Raw genomic sequence first — 12,161 nt, 5'->3', positions numbered from 1 at the left:
AGGGCGCGCTCGTGTTCTTTGATTATATCAACACCAGGCACCGTAGTATTCGTTTCACAATGGAAAGGGAAACTGATAAGAAATTATCGTTTCTAGACATATTGTTAGACAACAGTCATACATCGATCGTCACTAGTGTATATCGCAAGAAGACGTTTACTGGTCTTCTTACTAATTCTTTCAGCTTCGCCCCTTTGATTTACAAATTAGGTTTAGTCAGAACATTGATTTACAGAGTATATAAGATCAATAATTCCTGAGTTGGTTTTCATCTGGATGTCAAGAAACTTATTTTCTTGCTACGGAAAAATTGTTTTCCATCTTGGGTCATAGACAAGATCATTTACAGGTATCTAGCTGAGAAAAATAATCCTTCTCCTACTGGGCAGAACGCCTCTTTTAACTCCGGTAAACCTTCTTCGCACTACTATAAACTTCCCTATGTTGGTCGGTTTTCAAACATCGCTCAGACTAAGTTAAGACAACTACTCAAACGTTATTGTAGAGCTCATTTAGATGTTAAGTTAGGCTTCAGTACGCAGGGCCGTAGCTAGCATGAGGCAAGACGAGGCAATTGCCTAGTCTTAATTTTGGCCTTTTAAAATTTTTTTCTTAAAGATTGACTTTTCTGAAGAAAAATGCCACGGAAAATCCTTAAAAGAGCATTTCTAAACCTCTAGATTTCAAAGTTTTCTGGGGGGCATGCCCCCAGACCCCTCTAGCGGCTCGCGCCTTCGGCGCTCGAAACTTGCCTCGTCTTGTCCTGAAATCTGGCTACAGCCCTGGTACGTTTAAACTCAGATACACGTTCAGTGTGAAAGATTCAGTACCGCTAGGTCTACGTTCGCGTGTCGTTCATAATTTTTCGTGTGCTGGCTGTAATGTCAGTTATGTTGATGAGACCCCTCGCCACATTTGTACACGAGTTCGTGAACACCTCTTGTCGGACAAAACTTCGCATATTTACAAGCACCTGCAATCATCAAGGGCCTGTCTTGACTCTTGTGATACTGAATGTTTCACGACCTTAGATTCTGCCGCTTCAAAATACCAAATTAAGATCAAAGAGGCATTGCATATTAAGCCGGGAAAAACCCATTCTTAATCAGCAATTAAAGCATCTAGAATTGTCTCTTTCCTTTTAATTATGTTGCTCCGTGGTCTTTTATTTTATTATTATTATTATTTTTTTTTTTTTTTATCTAGTCAAGCGCGCGCTATTTACATTTCTCGCGTATTTAATATTCAAATTGTAATGTAATCCCTGACACGTAATTTGTAACGTACCTTGATATAAATTAAAATGTACGACCGTTAAAAGCTCATTTGCAACTGAAGATGACATGAGAATGTCGAAACACGTCTTGTAAATTTAAACTCAAAGTTTTCGTTTCTTTTTTGAGAGTTATTGTCACTCTGCTGTCTTTACGTTATTTCATTAACCTTTGAGAAGCTTTCAATTGTAAAATGAGAGCTGAGTGTTACACTAACCTCGAACTGTACATTAATATCAATTTCCTAAGTATTTTAAATAATTTATCATTAAATGATTTATTATCAGTGGGTTGGTCTCTGCAAAACGGTCCGACCTCCGCCATCCGTTTTCATGTCACACAACACTTGTATTGCTTTGCCTCCATCTGGATTGACGGTAAACACCCTACTGCATGGAATTGAGACCATCTTGGAACAATTGAGAGCAGCTCCTCGTTTCTGAAAACGAGAAAACGAAGAAACAAGAAAACGAAGAAAGTTTTGAAATTGATTTTTATAGATAATTAAGCAATGACTGATAGATAGATAGATAGATAGATAGATAGATAGACAGTTTATTAGAATATCGAACATGGCAGTCCGTAGACTGAATTGCGTTACAATTACTTAGAACAAGGAATAAATACAATTGAAATTATAATAAAACCACAAATGCGAAAAACTCTCTATATATGAATATGTACAAACTAGTCTAAAAAAAATTTTTATGTACACATACTTGGAATAAAAGTGTTCTTAAAACGATTTATACGGTACGGGGCATGGCATAAGCCCTGGACTGTCTTAGATTATATCTGTGTTCTCTCTTAGGAGGTAAGACAGGCACGAGTTTGTGATCCGGGCATGACGTGATAGACTCGAAAAAAAGCTTGCTACACAGAGCCACGCGTCTCGCGCGCAAGGTTACTAAGTCGAACCTGGCCAAACATTCGAAATATGACGCAGAAGGACAAATGATGGAGAGCGCTCTCTTTTGCACTCGTTCAATGTCGTCACTAAGATACTGTGGGAGCGCGTGATGGAAAACTGGCGCACAGTACTCTAAAACAAATCTTATCACGGTGCAATAAAAATTTATAATGTCGCTCAGTGGAACGTTTGCGCGCTTTAGAAGAACAATAAAATAAAGGCGCTTGTTCGCTTTCTTGATGCACTCTGAAATATGTTCGTTCCATTTTAAATCTGAGCTAATAGTGACTCCTAGGATTTTTACACTGTTTGATACTGATAGTTCCTTGCCATTAATCACAATTGGTGGAAAATTGTGAGTGTTCCTTTTAAAGTCATTGCGCATCTCCTTGCATTTATCCGCGTTCAGTTCCATCCTATTTTCGATCGACCACGCCTCGACAGCGGAAACTGCGCTTTGTACATCACTGGTCAAACCTCGCGGTATCGTTTGGGCGATAGTTGTGTCGTCTACATACTTCCAAGTGAGCGCGTCGACCTCAAGATCGTTGATCATTAATAAGAACAACCAGGGACCAAGCTTGGTCCCCTGTGGTACCCCGGCGGGGACTGAGCCCCACTCTGACCTGCAGTCTGATGACAACCTGACACGTTGTTTCCTGTCTGACAGAAAATCCAGCACCCAGACGCGAACCCACCGTGGCATGTCCAAGGCTTTGATCTTTCTGGCCAGCAAATTGTGATCAATAAGATCAAAAGCCTTACGATAGTCGAAAAATACCACTCTAACAGCTGCGCCTGTGGCATCAGTGGCTTGTGACCAGTTATGTACCATGGAAATCAGAGCGTACAAGGTGGAGGATCTTGGAATACCGCCATATTGGTTCGGGTCTATGATCTGCAACACCGCTGGACTGACGTATCTGAGTACCACAAAATCTTCCGCAACCTTAGAGACAGCGGGCGTCAAGGAAATAGGACGCAGGTGCTTAGTAGCATCAACCACGGGTTTTTGCTTAGGGAGAGGCACCACGTCCGCAAGCTTCCAAGAGGCGGGAAGCCTTTGTTCTCTAAAGCTCGCGGTCAGTATAGATGTAATAGGCTGTGCGAGAATCACTGCATATTCCCTCAAAAGCCAGTTACCGATGTCGTCAGGTCCAGCTGCCTTCCTCGGGTTTAGATTGATTAGAGCGTGTAGGACATCAATTTCCGTAATTAAAGGCATATCGGAGTCCTCCACTACAGTAGGGACAGCGTATAGGGGTTGGTAATGCTTCATGGGTTCTAAGAACACAGCGTTGATGGCGTTAGCTAGTTCAACGTCACTTAGGCGATCGAAACTGTCCCCGAGCTGAAGGTTGGAAAGGAGACTTTCGGAAGATGACGCAGGATTCATACCGGCGATTCGTTTAACTGCGCTCCACCACTGCGAGGGCTTGATGTTCTTTAAGTTATTCACTCTGCTTGCATAGTATTTACTGCGAAGTGACTTACGCGTGCGGTTGACATCATTTCGATATCGCCGGTACTGGTCCATGTCTCCATTGTGGAAGGCGTGTTGACGGAGCTTAATGAGGTTCTTGAACCGCTCAGTAACCCACGGGGGATCATTCAGGTGAAGTCTGACATGTTTAACTGCCATTAAGTGGTCGAGACCAATTTTGATGAAATCCGTAAACAGCGCCAATTTAGCCTCGCAGTTAGATGCTTCGTTAACCACTGACCAGTCGATAGACGCGAGGAAACGCCCAAGTTCGGACGTGCGACTGGCCCGAGTGTCCCGCTTGGAAAGGGTTCTTCTACTTGGGCCTTCCCTTGGAGCACGAGTTGTTGGGTGCACGAAGACAACATTGTGATCCGATAAACCAAACGGCGGTAAAATCTGAACGGAATTTATGTCGTACAAATCTGGTCGGTTGGTGAAAACCAAGTCCAGGATCTGATCACCCCTAGTGGGCTTGTTGACCAATTGCCGCAGTCCGAATTGTGCCGCTAAACGATTCAACTTTAGCCGATTGAAATCGCTGCAGAGTAGAATCCCGCAACCTGGGAATTCTCCCTCAACAGTAGTCAAGGATGCTGATAGATAGTCCAACAAAGCAGTGTCTCTGGCGCTGTCGTTGAAGAACGGATGGTATATCGTGGCCGTGATAACGCAGGGTGACGTAAAACAGTAAAATATCCAATTCCTCAGCTAACGGCAGTTCCTATGATAGCCATCGTCGCATTTGCATCGTACGTTGCCATCGTTGAAAACTGTCCTCCCCACAAGTACTCTGTGAAGAAAAAAATCTTGGATTAACTATTTTTATTCCCTTAATGTGAATAATAATAGTTCGAATTAGGGGCTTTTAAAGGACAAGTACGGATTTTTTTTAGTGCTTCTCAAACTTTCTTCAACTGATTTAAAAAAGAGATGAAAGGAATCGACAATTTTTTCGTCGATGAGACGTTCCAAAAGGTTGAAGCCGGGTAAAAAAACGCAAAAACGTTCTCGAGCAACATTGATGTCAACATCAAAATCAATCTCATAATCCCAAAGGCCTTTTGAAGAGCGTTTTTCCGGCGCTTTTGTCTGGGATCTTGATTTTCATAGTTCGTTTGCATCGCGTCTTGCTCCGCATAACAGTAGCAAATTTCTGTTACATTTCGCAATTATAAATTGTAATTATAAAGGACCAAACTGAGCCCTGAAATTGAATAAAGGCGTCCTGACTAAGTATACATCCAGCTATACCTTTCGTTCTAGCTAACAAATATTAAATATTAATAACTCAGACAGCTCTAAAACTTGCACTGTTTGGCTTTTCTTACAGAAGGAATGATTTTTAAAATTTAATCTTTTGGCCGATGAGTTCAAGGAAAGTGAGTGGTACAACCTGGAAAATTAGTGAGGTATATATCAAATCAGAGAAGACTTTTTATGCATGAGAAAGAAATAATTTTTTTTTCTTTTCTCACTTGTGTTTTCCACCATTTTACCCAGTTTCACAATACCTGTATTCCCCTGTGGGAAAATTCGTCATCTTGAGTAAAATTTTCCTTGCAGCAAATCGATCAGAGTCGCTTAGCTGACATTTGAATATCTTCCCATCTTCCGCTGGTCCAAAGTTGTAAGACAGACAACGGCTTTCGTCCGCACATTGCCACTGGTACGCATCATCTGAATCCACTTTTGTCACCTCGATAACGCCCCCCAATAAGCTTGCGTCTTCTGATCTCTGCCGCAAAGTTTACGGCATGCAAATCATTTGCATTCATCCGACCAAGTCCTAATACCAGCGCTGTTGGCAAAGAGACTGAGAACCAGAACAAGAACATAATTTGTGTTCCTTTAGTTCCTTCTTCAGAATCCACAAAATATCTGTATACCATATTGTGCGAGCCTTTCCAGAGAATAAAACATAAAGTAGTGCTATGTTAGTGAATGTCCTAAAGTAGCCTATTTCATGAATATTTAAAGCCCAGGACTACAAGAGGTGCATCAAAAACGAATTAGAGTAAATCATTCAAAGTGTAATTTTAATTTCAGCAACCTCCTGATTAGAAATACGTATTCCGTACAGATATCAGTAAATTCGCTGCAATTCCTAGTTACATGTATATGAACTTAATCGGCCTCAAAATCAAGTAGATCACTGATGACCGAATAACTCTTTTTATTTCTAGATTACAAGTTTTCAACATCACGCAGCGTTTGCACTTAATATTTTTTAAGGAAATCAAATTCATCAAATATATTTCGCTCATTTTATACTTTCTCGAATCTTGATCTGAATACCTATTTATAGTTCAGCATTATACATTTCTCAGGTTAACCTGTCTCGATTTGTTGTATCTTGAAACAATCAAGTTTATCCCAATGTGATGCTTAGCCCTTCTATCACCTGTACCTCGTTAGTTCACAACATTCTGACTACTGTGATGACGAATATTGTTGTCAATAGGGGTAAAGACCATGCTAATCCACCGTCGATTGGTTCAATACCTCACAAGTGAATTTTGTGCGCGCTGATTGGCTTGCCCGGAAGTCTGGCAAGTACTTTCTATCTCCGAGCATCCGCTGAGGCAATATCACACTTCATGAGTTTAATTTCCGATCAATTTTTCGTTATTTTGATAAAAATAAACATATTTTTCGGTATCTTTGTGATATATGATAAAACAATTATTCACCTGCACTTCGGTGAGTAATTGTTAATTATTTATATTTTCATTTATTTTTGGACCCCGCCGAATTCAAACCTCTGAGTCAAACATTTAAGGGTATAGTCGACACCGTTCTTTTTCGTGCCTCTTTTTTGCAAAAACTTTCTATTTCCCCCACGTTAGTAATTAACTATAATTTTTAATGATGTTTCCCTTACAGCAGTTAGGCTATCGTTCCTTGGGCAATTCTCCATCAAAGCAGTGAATTTTTCTATTACACTCTGTTTAATAATGAATCCAGAACCCCTAGAAATTATCACAAACAACAAAATCAACCACTTCATAGACCTGGTAACTCCACACACTACATATCAGACAGTTCTTCAATTTACACTTTTCAGTATGTTTTTTAATACGCTTTAGTAGTTGTTTCAGACTGGTATCAGTGCCGCAATATCACATATTTAATAGACTATTGCTTTCGTTTAGGACTTCATGTCTTCTTTGTGTGTATTGTTCTTTTCAAATTCAACAAAAAAATACCTTTTCTCTTGAATTCGATCAATATTTTGACTCAAGTCTCCGTTCTGCCAGTGCTCGAGAACTAATACAAAATGCTTCATATTCACTGTTGAATATTATTAATAACTTAACTTTCATACGCCTACCCTTCAGTTCTATGACATCAACCACCAAGAGTATTTTAGGTTATTTAGAAGTAGGTAGTGAGTCCTATTAATAAACGAGGGTCGTTGTTTTTCGATCATTTTCTCTTTTCCATCGGATAACTCGGGCATTTGGATCCCTGATCGAGCAGGATTTCTAGAGCCAAGATGGACAGAAACTTGATCAACATAAATATGCGCCGATACCAAAGAGAATAAGGTCAGGGGCTTATAAAAACGAAAGAAATTGGAAAAGAATCTTGCATTTATTGTGACAGCTTCTTCTCTCCTCTGGATATTTTTCGGACGACGACGAAGTCTCCGTGTTCCTTACGACATCCACATAACAAGAGAGCCTAGTTTTCAGAGTAACAGGTCAATACCATGACCACTGAAAGAATTGTATTGGCCACCGGCCATGATGTGTTATGATGGCTGACACCAGGCAGCCCACTTACTAATCCTGAGGTGTTTTGTTCAGACATCCATAAGCGAATCGTTATTGCATGATGATTGTTTTCACGAATAAAATTTAATTCGTTGTTTTAATTTGAGAAGAGCACGCGCGCAAATCCATGTAACGTAACTCATAATGGCGGGAGAAGCAAGCAACTTTGGCATGTAGCTGAATGCTTTAGAGTTCTAAGGTTGAAAGGGAAAAAACATATCTAGAATTTATTTCAGACATCATTTATTTCATGATTCACACCTTTCCTTTTGTTATTCGACAACCTTTATTATAACATAGCTTGTAAATTCGTGCAATCAAATTCAATAGCGCGAGCGCGCTTCAATTTTCCATTGTGCACGCCGGTGACGTCGGGAAACAAATGCCTCGCGATAAAACTTTTTTTTCCTGCGAGTGACTTCAGCATTTTTCATTAAAAAAGCGGGAAAATCTCCCGCAAAAAAGTTAAACTAGACACGTCAACAAGTGAACAAGCCGATGAAGATCTGCCTACATTTTCTTTGGATATCGATTTTTTAACTCCCGAGAAAGAACCCAGAGAAAGGGAAAACAAAACAATCGACGCCGATTTCATCTCGTTCCGCAACTCTAACTTCATTTCCACGCATGAATGCACCTGTCAGTTTTTATTGAAGCATAGCGAAATACTTTTGCGTGATAAATAAAAAGGCATTGAAGCGTAAGAGACGGAATTTCTGTCCTTTATACATAAACTACAGCGTTGAAAATGTTATAAAACAACTGGTTCATACTTTAGCTGTGCGTTCATCGAGACTAGTGAATGGTTGAATAGTGAAGAGTGAATGGTTTATTCGATATCTTATCGGACGTCAGCATTATCAGCCGCTTTAGTCCATGTAACGACCTCACATTTTCCCCCACAATTCCCACCCCAGGGGAGGACATCCATCACACAGTAATCTCGTGCGTGGGAAATTAACGTCTCCTACCCCTAACCCTGCAGAAGACGGGACCTCCATTTATTCGCCCTTATCCTAGAAGACTAAAATATCTATCCATTTTTTGATATTATAGAAAGGTAGCAAATTCTCCTCAGTTATTTCAAGACCATGAGTATTAGTCCGGCCGGGGCTCGAACCCTCGACCTCCCGCACAACACAATCCGGTGCTCTAACCAATTGAGCTAACATGCTTGATCTGAGTTTTCAAGGCCTATCAATGTCGAACTTAATCATAAACTGCTACATTAAGGTCTTGTTGTGTTTTAAACAAATATTCTCTGCGTATGACCTTAATAACAACAGTCATGGTGTTCTAGATAAGATGTGTGAGAGAAATTAATGTTGTTAAGAAAAAAATTTTAACCATGAGTAAACTTCGTTTTTGCTTTGTTATCTAATGAAGGCTATGATTGCTCTCTTAGATAAATCATAGATGCAGGTCCATGATGGATGGCGAAAAATCATAACTTACTGAAACGGGCACTGACTAGTGAAATTATTCTGATGACCTTATCAATCAACTGATTCGTGCGATAGTTGAGGAATGTCATCTCTAGCTCCGACTTTAAAGCATTAGCAGAGGTTTTTCGATCCACAATTGATGGTATCTCGTATTTCTTATTACTTCGGTTGTTTGGTTTTCCATCTTCGAAATTCGCCGAGCTATAAGTGGCGTTTGAAAGCTTTCAAAGAAAACCAAAACAGCCAATTTCAAAATGATTCTTTTCCACATGAAGTATTCTTTTATAAGAATGCCGGAAAACTAGGTATGCAACCAACGTCCAAAGAGTGTCCTTAATTGTTCGTAATATAACTATGACAGTCATGCTACTTAGGACAAGAGCACGAAATAAGGTGAGTGATAAAAATAACGTGAGTACAAATCAATTAACTCCATTGCTGTCTACTGCGTGGATGTGTCTAGATTGTTTTGGCTATTGTTTCAGTTGTTTATCAAGAAGGCTCCACTTATCTTTTTATCACGAAACCCGCGTATCTCCACTAAAACGGGACCGAAGCTCTGCGTGCCGTCGCGCTAGTTTGCTGACGAGATTGACGGGAGATAAAAATAATAACTGCTAATGTGGGATAAATTGGCCACAATAGTGACGCTTTTATTTAACCCCACATCATCGAGAACATTGATATAATAAACATCACGCAATCTCTTAAACAAAGGTGGGGTTAAATATCGTCAAAGAGCCAAATACGTATAAAAAAGCAACAAAAGCATGAAGAGAGAGCCGGAGCATGGGGAGGGGGCGGAAAAATTCTTCTACAGCACCGAAAATCTGTGTTCGGATGTTAACACGATGGAAATGAAGGGGAGAAGGACTAGGAGAGAAAGGCAGGGGTCGCACTTACGCTTTTGGTGTTTACATTGGACATAAAGTCTGTCATCGCGTGCTTGCGACAAGTGCGACCCTTTTGTCGCAACCAGACATAACTATGTCCGAAGGACCTAAAGATCAGAAAAAGCCGATGTCCTGCCTCGAGGCAGGCCATATCTCGTCTTATCGCCTTAAAATAACAATTTTTGTTTTTCCTCTGTCGCAACGTCGATCAAATCTGAACTAGTAGCAAAATTTGGATTTTCGCAATTCTGCAAAGACAACACGTGTGCACAGCTAGCTATCGGTTCAATATGTTAGTCACCGGTTTTCTCGACACACGTTTTATCTGGTCCCTATGGCGAATTTCAACCCATACCAATTTACAAATTTGCACTAGTCACCTGATTATTTTCAGTATGGGAATGGCTTGTTTTTACCCTTTGGCTCGCAGATATTTTCCCATTTTTTCGCATCCGTCGACGTCGGTTTAAAGGGGCAAGAGCCAACAATTGCCGTTGGCGAGTGTTGTACAATGCATACAGATCAATAAGGTTTTGTACATTGAACAAATTAAACAGAGAATGAAGAAATGTCGCTAATAAAACTAGCACCAGCTTCATGTCTACAAAGTTTTCTTTGGTGCTCTTTTCGCGCGTGAAATATTAAGAGTTGACAGCCTAGTTTCAAATATCCTTTATGTCGCGACATATTTGTAGGACAACTTATGACGCGACATAAAAAAATAAGGCCACAGTGCGACCCCTGCCTATATGACGGGCCTCGAGATAAAATCACATTACGCTTTTGTCATAATGTTGGCCTTTAAAACCGCTATAACTTGCCTGGTCGGCAAACTCATCACTTTTGTTCTCTTGTTCGAGACAAAAATTTGAAATTATGTCAATAAAATTGCTGATTTTGAGCTCATTTCTTCTTCTAAAATGCAATTAAACGTTTGAGATCAAGACCAGCTAGTAATTCTTTTCCGACGTTCGTAATATTACGAATTATATTTTACACGAAATTCTTTATCTAAAGTGGTGTAGATATTTCCACGACAAATGGCGGGCTTACTAGTTGCATATTTAGTAGTCAGAAAAATAAGCGTAAGTTGAAACAAAGCCTTTGCACAATATTTTCGGCTTCTATGCGTTTCTGGTCACGCAAATATTACCCCCTTTAATGCAAATTCACACTGCATATGTATCTGATTGGTTGAAAGGTTGACCTGAGTTTTCAACACCAATCAATAATCTGAGATAATCATGAATTGCTTTAATTAGGACGTGTTGTGCTCATAAGCAGCATTTTGCAGTGTGGCACTCCATTCAGCTCACACCGACTCGCCCGAAAGGTATGTTTACGAACTTTATTGTTTAGGGAAACGAAAATATCTGATCAATCGGACTGTAATAATGCAATAGTGTGATTCAAGTCAGTATTCTTCTTCTTCCTTCCATGTAACCGCAGCGGTCTAAATAAGAGCCCCAAACAAAATGAAAGCAATCAATGTTACTGGGCTATCGCAGTTCGCTTAATGTTTAAGGTTGGTTCGCAGGTTGGCAAAGAAGAGCCGAAATATATAGACGAAACGCCTTCAAGACCTTTATCTCAGCAAGGTACTGCAATCCATTTTCGGCAAGTATTAAACTGCATTTGGCTGCGAACATTTACAGTCATTCAATAATATAAACATTGTTTCGTTTTCTTTGACTTTCCTAATTTGTCATAATTTTATTGCTTTACATTCCTTGCCCTGCAAAACTATCGTGATGATAACGTGAGCAGAGAAAAATTCACTGAACATTGACTAAAGAAACTCCAAGCAAGTGTTAAGTTTGACTTGCCGCACTATGTTAGGTTGTGAGCAATAGCAGATTGTGAACATTGATGGTTTGTGAACCTTGATGGTTTGACATTTTTGACAGCTCTAATCTTGTTCAACCAATCAGATTAGTTGAACCATTCTAACAAGGATTCTGATTGGCTCATTGTAGCCTGCTTAATGAGAGTATAGAGCATGCTAGCGATGCTGTTGTTCTCTTTGGAAGTAAAGTTTGTTTTGAAGATTGAAAGTAGTGCGTGGGGAATCTAACGGATTCTACATTACGAAACAAATGGAGAAGCCTTGTCTTTGCTCTCTTCCGTCATAAAGCACTTGAGAAGCGTCTAGCTCACTCAAGAAGTGGGGAGAAACACTCGTTTACGTCTCATGTTTCTCCCTACACTTCTTTCGTGCTCTAGCCGCTTCCTACATACTTTACAACAGAACAGAGCACAGCCAAGGTTTCTCTATTTGTTAAATAATGTAGTTTTATATTTCGGAATGATGTGTCCGACCAAATGCTTTTCTTTCTTCGTCAGATGAAGATCATTTTTATTTTGTTCCTCGTTCTTG

General features: G+C 39.9%; 1 protein-coding gene and 1 long non-coding RNA gene across 3 annotated transcripts in view; one reads left to right on the top strand and one right to left on the bottom strand.

Moving 5' to 3' along the window:
• Nucleotides 1-1,557: 1,557 nt before the first annotated feature.
• Nucleotides 1,558-5,559, bottom strand: LOC148743115 (uncharacterized). The gene is made up of 4 exons (XM_088749990.1): nt 5,464-5,559; nt 5,182-5,405; nt 2,525-4,298; nt 1,558-1,713 (listed from the first exon to the last, which is right to left on the bottom strand). Exons 1-4 carry the CDS (start codon nt 5,557-5,559, stop codon nt 1,558-1,560), a joined length of 2,250 nt encoding a protein of 749 aa, XP_088606116.1.
• Nucleotides 5,560-9,190: 3,631 nt separating this feature from the next.
• The window catches only part of LOC111335369 (uncharacterized), a 3,572-nt gene continuing 601 nt past the window's right edge, over nt 9,191-12,161 (top strand). The window contains exons 1-4 of one of the 2 annotated variants that reach the window (XR_002695344.2): nt 9,191-9,284; nt 11,047-11,117; nt 11,322-11,382; nt 12,128-12,161. The exon at nt 12,128-12,161 is cut by the window's right edge and continues 601 nt beyond it. This is a non-coding gene — a long non-coding RNA (uncharacterized LOC111335369). Of the gene's footprint in view, nt 9,285-11,016; nt 11,118-11,321; nt 11,383-12,127 lie in introns of those variants that run through there. The other variant, XR_016002322.1, reaches the window with a different exon arrangement.

This window comes from Stylophora pistillata, chromosome 1, assembly GCF_964205215.1.
Source record: "Stylophora pistillata chromosome 1, jaStyPist1.2, whole genome shotgun sequence".
Taxonomy (NCBI): Eukaryota; Metazoa; Cnidaria; class Anthozoa; order Scleractinia; family Pocilloporidae; genus Stylophora; species Stylophora pistillata.
The sequence above is the reverse complement of the archived record's forward strand: the minus strand, read 5'-3'. Positions and strand labels throughout refer to the sequence as shown.

Coding starts and splice junctions, on each gene's coding strand:
- LOC148743115 (XM_088749990.1), bottom strand. CDS start 5,559: ATGGTATACAGATATTTTGTGGATTCTGAAGAAGGAACTAAAGGAACA. Junction 5,406..5,463: donor TCTCTTTGCCAACAGCGCTG/GTATTAGGACTT, acceptor ACTTTGCGGCAG/AGATCAGAAGACGCAAGCTT. Junction 4,299..5,181: donor TTTCCCACAGGGGAATACAG/GTATTGTGAAAC, acceptor CTTCAACGACAG/CGCCAGAGACACTGCTTTGT.